We start from the raw sequence: 6,458 nt of genomic DNA on the forward strand, positions 1-6,458 counted from the left end.
CATAGGGACCAAAGCTAGAAATATCCTCGATCCTGAAACGCTGAGCTATATCGTGGACCAAAATGAAAATACGAGAAAATTATAGAGCCAAATTAAAAAAAATAAAGTAAGACAAATAAGGCGCAATTGAATGTTGGCGCGAGGGGAAGGATCTAGCGCGCAAATTCCCCATTTTAAACAAAAGGGCGTGGTTTTTGATTCTGATGCTAACATCACTATATTTATTTTCCTTTCAAAGCACAAATAACCTTTTAAATTTTTTAAACAAAAAATAGAACCCTTCATTCTGTTTGGTTCATTAAGCAGTCGCCCAAACCATAATCAACTCGATGGCTGACGGCGCACAAATGGCGATTAGATCTTGCCAAAGAAAGCCTCACCCACGGAGGTTCGGTAAGTGTACTCCTTTTTCTCTCTTTTTTTTTTGAAAAAAAAACTTAAAATCCTATACTATTCTGTCAAAAAACAAAGCAAAATCCGACGAAAAAACAAGAGAAAACAACCTTAGCCCGAATCACCATATTTCTGAGACATATGGGCTTTCATCGGTGTTGTTTCAAGCATTCTTTTCATTTTCCATGCTAAAAAATTGCAAGCAAATCGAAAGAAAAAGGGGAAAAAAAAAGAAATAGGATTTGAAATCACCTTTCGATAATTTTTTTTTATTTTTATTTTTCTGCTATTTAGTATGCGTATTTCAGCGTGTGTAAAAAAAAAATACATTAATTATTACATGGCTTTTATAGCTGAAAACACAAAAAAAAATGAATAGAAAATACAAATTCTTTTGTTTTTTCCTCTTTGCTGTGCTGTTTTTTTTGCATTTGCTTGCAGGTACTTGGCCAGCTATGGCGTATGGAGGAGGTGATGTGACACGCGGTGACACAGAAGGTACAAAGCCAAGCTATGGGTGCACGGAGGCCGTACATGGGAGTGTTGGCTGCGGCGCACTTAAGGAACCTAGGGTTTCTAAAAATATTTTGATTTTGGACAACTTGAGCTTTGTATTGGATTTGGGTTTAATTAATGGACTACTCTAATTTAATTTGTTTTTTTATTGAATTGTTTTCTGTTTATTTGCTTTGTCTTGGGCCGGGCTAAATTGGCCCATTACAGTATGTATGAACAAATAAACAGTCTTGAAATCTACTTCAGCAAGGTATTCCTTTTATTTTATGATGATTTAGAAAAGAACAATCGCATCCATCTTTAAATGCATTGACAAGCACGCACCACGAACACAATCACTTTTAGGCATCTTGATCTTCATCCACTTTTCATGAATTAAATTTTGTGCAGTCCGTTCTTATCTCTCCTTCATTCCCGGATTTGACTCCCACCCTCCCAAGTTTCCTCATTGCTGTGATAAAGGCTCCATTAAAGTTGCCAGGGTTGCTAGCAAAATCTCTTACAGTTGGTTGAGATGCTGGATCACTGAAAAGCACCTCGTCTGAAGTGAACAAGCCCTTCCCAGAAACAAGATTCTGGTAATACACATTGTCGAAAGTTAGTGGGGTTTCAGGGTCCATGTTGATGGCAATGCTGGGGTCTACATTTTGAGGGCAGGCTTGCATCAACTGTTGTGCGTAGTTTGGGTCCAAACTAGGATCGACAACTGAAGATGAAGAGAAGGAGTATAAGCGATTCGAAAAGCGATTGCAATGAGAGAAGCCTAGAGTATGAGCTCCTGAGAGGGCAATCATATCGAATTGCGTAAGGTTGTTTTTAGCAAAAATGGTGTTGAGTTGAACAAGGTTGAATTCTGGATCTGGTAAGTTCCCTGCTACCTTGGATGCTTGGGATACGAGGCCATCTCGACGTCCTAATTCTACTTCCCAAGAAGGGCCACCAGCCTATGATTTTATTCACAAATAATCAGTATGGTTATGTATTGCGAGGGACTAGTTTTAGTTTTGCCAGGAAAATGGTTGAGCATTCCTTACCAGTACTACAACATCCCTTGCTGCAAGTGCTAAAATATCGGCACAAGAGACAATTCCTGGGCATTGTATTTCCACTGCCTGCTTTGCCTTGATTACGGTGTCGAATCCATCTCCTGCGAGGGAGAGATTGTCTTGAGCATCCTTTTCTGCATCTCCATTTGGTGATGCTATCATGACTGATGTATCACATCCCTGCAAAAGACAGCACTTTATATTAATGTGTCTGTTATTGACAACAAAACAGGTGATATCATGTGTTGTTAGACCTTCCCTGTTTCACCATGTCCAAGTCGATCAGCCTCCAATTATGACCATGACTAAAAAAAAAGTAATTCAGAGAAACAGGAAAACACCAACCATAACAAGTTTTGATCTTTTTCAGCTACTTTTCATCAGGGCTATAGGAATTAAGGATGGTTGCACTGTAAATATATCTATTAATGTGTGATACCCATATTATACTCCTGATCAGAACCTACCCAATACTCAAAAAAATCAAAGCAACATTCGTGTTCGAATATGTGCCAAACATGAATATTTTACGAAGAATAAAGAATCGAAGCAACAGAGCATTACAAGCATGCATGCAGGGGTGACATACAATTTTGCAGGTAAATCATAAATCCATTGAAACCAAAGACAAACTGCATCCAACATCTAAAGTAATCATGCTACTCTTCCAACGTACCTCGACAAAGCAATCATGGAAGAACAAGCGCAGCGTTGCAGGGATCGTAACAAATGTTTGGCTGAACTTGATGGACACTACTTGCTTCACTATCATTTCTAGATTCGGACATGTACCCCTATAGAAATTCTCAAATAATTGCCCCTCTCCTCTCTGAAAAACCATGAAAACCATTAACAACACCAACCCTCTCTTTAATACCTCCATTTCTTTTTTCTTTCTCTAGAGCTTTTATTTCCCTGTCGGCCTATCCACAAGCCATAAGTGAAACTGTGAAACTCAAATATATAGAAGAAACATATAACAGGACAGATTTAACAATAAACTATTAGGTTTGCCTTGGTAGCTAATACTTGGTCTAAGATAATCTAATATACCTAAACATGCTTACCTCCTTTCTTGTTAGAATATCTAATCAATAATGCAAGTATTTTTATAATAATAATAAAATTTTTAAGTACAAACAAAGATCACATTAATCCATATCTACAAAACTTGAAGTTGCCAATGTTGTTAAAAAACCAAAAAGTTAGCCAAATACAAGGGGTGTTGCAAGTAGTAGAAAGGCAGTTCCCTTTCACCTAAATTTTGAAAAAAAAAAAATGCTATAATTGACTTGGTGGATGATTTGGTGTTTGCAGCTCATCCTATTTTCTAGATGAGCTGAGACTTTTTTTAAAGATGAACCTGGATTAATTTCTTGAAGTGCATAATGAAAGGGACATGGCAACAAATCAGTGTCTGAACTAGAACGTGTAAGATTTCACATGGGGCATATTTGATGATCGGGGTTAATGTTGTTCAGAATCATGATACCGTCTTATCAATTTCAATTCAAATTTATAAACAGGAATATGTATAAATTTGGAGAATTGGATTACAATTTCCAATCACAAGCACGCTTAATATTTATGAATAAAAGTTTAAACCTACCCCCCCCCCCCCCATGAATGAGTTGCGTCTCAAAGGGGTATTGGTATTAATTTAAGAGTTTCGTATTTTGACAAAACCTTCCTTTAAGAAACTGTAGTGTATGATGACGTCCTTGTTATTCGTTTTGGTGAGCTGTTCTTACTGATTTTTCTACCATATTTTTTTCTTCTTCCACAAATAGAGTCTCGCTTAACGACTTTGAATATGTAAATCCATAGCTGCTACAATGTTGTATTCCGGTTTGCATTACTGTTCTCGAGGTTTGAATATATACGTATGGTTATGAATAATACATATTAAAATATATGGATATATTTTTGTTAAAATATGCAACTCTCTATAAATTTAAAGTTTAATTGCTAACACTTTTAATTTTTTAAATTGGGTGGTGTAATATTTTGAAATAAAAATATATTTGTTTCTTGACAACATATCTAAAAATAATGACGTTATAATAAATCTGAATTTAATAAAATAATGTTATCGGTGTTAAAAGTTGGATCTGAATTTTAAAATCATGATTAATTTTCTAAAAATAAAATAAAAATAAAAACTAAATTCTAAATTTATGAAAATAACAAAACTTATGACATATTTTAATTTTTTCTGCTAAAACTTCAAAATGCAGGATTCTCTTTTCTAATTTGTTAACAACTCAATCCAATTCACTCAGTCATATCATTAATAATGTATGTAATTTTGGGATTCGATATATTCAAATAAATTGGTATTCTTATTTTTAAAATGTTGAATTATAATTTATTATTTCATTTTATCTTTGAATTAATAAGTTGAATTTCTATATATTTATTTACTTTTATCTCTACAAATAATTATTTTTATTAATAAATCAAATATCATTATTTCAGTAGTAATAAGAGCATAATCCAAAAGTATTCTCTTTGGGTTTCTACCACTAAAGTCATATTTTCAAAAAAAAAAAATTGCAATTTAAAGAATGAATATCAATTGATCTGGCTAGAACAATTGATTTTTATATTTTGTAAAATGTAGTATATGTTTGAGTTTGAATTTTAGAAATGTAAAAGTAACAAAATTTTAAAAGTTTTGTGATTTTAAAAGAAGAAAACTTCAAAGTGATGACATTTTTTATAAGATTTTGTTGAATGGGACATTTTATATTTAAAATTTGTTACTAACTTCACAAATATATGAAAATGGTGAAAAATTTTAAAATAAAAAGGGATTAGAATGAGTTAGAAGTATAAATATTATAATCCTTGCTCAGATTAATAAAATTTCATAGCTTAAACCATCTAATGATTGATGTCCAATTGACCATTATATTAAAATGAATTGACCTGGAATTCACTAATATTAACAAATTGCAAACCTATCTTAGTTTCTTACAATTAAGTATTTTTTCGTCTTGTTAAGGAGAATGATAATAGTACCCCAATAAAATAATAGCATTCAAAAATAATTTGAATGTATATTATTTAATTTATTATTCACTGTTACCGACTCGTTACCCAGTTATTCAATTAGATCCTGACCCATACTCTACGCGGTTTTTAAGTTCAAATTTAAGGTGCCCGCACCCTTCTATGAGACCGCTCGATGTGAGTTACCATTTTCATGTAGGTGAACCCACATCTAGAAAATACGTGTTAACCCTATAGTAGGGTACGTTTTGACATGCATGAGAACCTACCTATAATATGAACACATAGTTTAACCCATCTGAACGACACTCGCTCTAAAATACTCAACAATTTGGTATGGTGAGCTTGGACAAACTTCTGATCTTCATATTTTCAAATTTCTAAAAAGCCAAAATGACACCCGAACGAGAATTTCTCCACTCATTTCCCGTCAGGCCAGGTAGGAGGTTCTGGTAGTGGCAATCAACCCAGTGAGGTAGACCTTTTTGCTACTCAGTTTGCTGATTCACCAGAGAATTTGGGTAACTTAGGCCATGCAGGTGCTTCCAACTCTTTCGATCTCAATGCTCCATTTGGTCAAGGACCATCATTTCCCACTAATCAGGGAGCATCGCTGTAACAATTGTTTGGTTTGTAGAAGTAGCTGAGGTTGATGAAGGAACAGATGGTTCGACCAAGTGCTAGGTTCAAACATCAACAAGTGTTTCAGTAGGAACTGTTAAGATAAAATGAAGAATTGAGGAGGAATATGTAGTTTAACAACTCTGATCTTCAAGATCATGTTATGCCTACCCAAGAGGAGGCTGTAGGGGCATATGCAAAGCCATGACAGAATGAAATGGATGTTTTGCATAGAGATGTGTGAGCATTGCATCCTGATGTGTAAGACATTGATTGGTTATTTTGTTCTAACAACCTATTGTCTTCTGAAATAACAGCTGTGAACCTACCAATTGAGTTTAAGGTTCCAAAAGAAATGCTCGAAGGAAGAAGGGATCCTTGAGCACATCTCATGCAGTATAATGATAATATGAATGTGTTAGGGGCTTTCGATGCAACAAAATGTAAAGCTTTCTCGACGAACCTTAAAGGAAGTGCGAAAGATTGGTATTTTTTTTTAACCACAAAGTTCCATTCAAAGTTTATCGTAGCTGGGCCAGATGTTCTTGGGAAGATATCAAGCTCATAGAATAATAATGAGAAATTTTATGGGTTTGATGTCAGTGAAACAGATGGATGGAGAATCTTTGCAAGATTATGTCAAACAATTTCATGCAACTATGTTAAACACAAAGAACTTGGAGGAACAGTGGGCTATTGATGCCTTCATCATAAGAACGCAAAATAAGCATTTGCAATATTTGTTTACTGATAATAGGCCACAGAGTTTGGCAGATTTGTATGAAAGAGCTCAAAAGTTAACCGAAACAAAGGGATGACAGATAATTTAGAGGTTGACAGGGAGTTCGTAATTATCAAGGTCCTCTT

At 34.5% G+C, this 6,458-nt stretch overlaps 1 protein-coding gene across 1 annotated transcript; it reads right to left on the reverse strand.

The window, feature by feature from the left end:
* Positions 1-1,018: 1,018 nt before the first annotated feature.
* LOC108458154 (peroxidase 55-like) lies at positions 1,019-3,512 on the reverse strand. Its single transcript, XM_017757439.2, has 3 exons — positions 2,632-3,512; positions 1,944-2,135; positions 1,019-1,853 (listed from the first exon to the last, which is right to left on the reverse strand). The coding sequence occupies exons 1-3, from the start codon at positions 2,836-2,838 to the stop codon at positions 1,278-1,280; spliced, it is 975 nt and encodes a 324-aa protein (XP_017612928.1). The 5' UTR covers positions 2,839-3,512; the 3' UTR covers positions 1,019-1,277.
* Positions 3,513-6,458: the final 2,946 nt, after the last annotated feature.

The sequence above is a fragment of the Gossypium arboreum genome, chromosome 4 (assembly GCF_025698485.1).
Source record: "Gossypium arboreum isolate Shixiya-1 chromosome 4, ASM2569848v2, whole genome shotgun sequence".
Taxonomy (NCBI): domain Eukaryota; kingdom Viridiplantae; phylum Streptophyta; class Magnoliopsida; order Malvales; family Malvaceae; genus Gossypium; species Gossypium arboreum.

What these genes read in the sequence shown, in the direction of transcription:
- LOC108458154 (XM_017757439.2), bottom strand. Translation starts at nt 2,838, where the DNA reads ATGGAGGTATTAAAGAGAGGGTTGGTGTTGTTAATGGTTTTCATGGTT. An exon ending in TCCATGATTGCTTTGTCGAG is followed by an intron (nt 2,136 to 2,631) that starts GTACGTTGGAAG and finishes TGTCTTTTGCAG; the next exon opens with GGATGTGATACATCAGTCAT. An exon ending in CAAGGGATGTTGTAGTACTG is followed by an intron (nt 1,854 to 1,943) that starts GTAAGGAATGCT and finishes ATAAAATCATAG; the next exon opens with GCTGGTGGCCCTTCTTGGGA.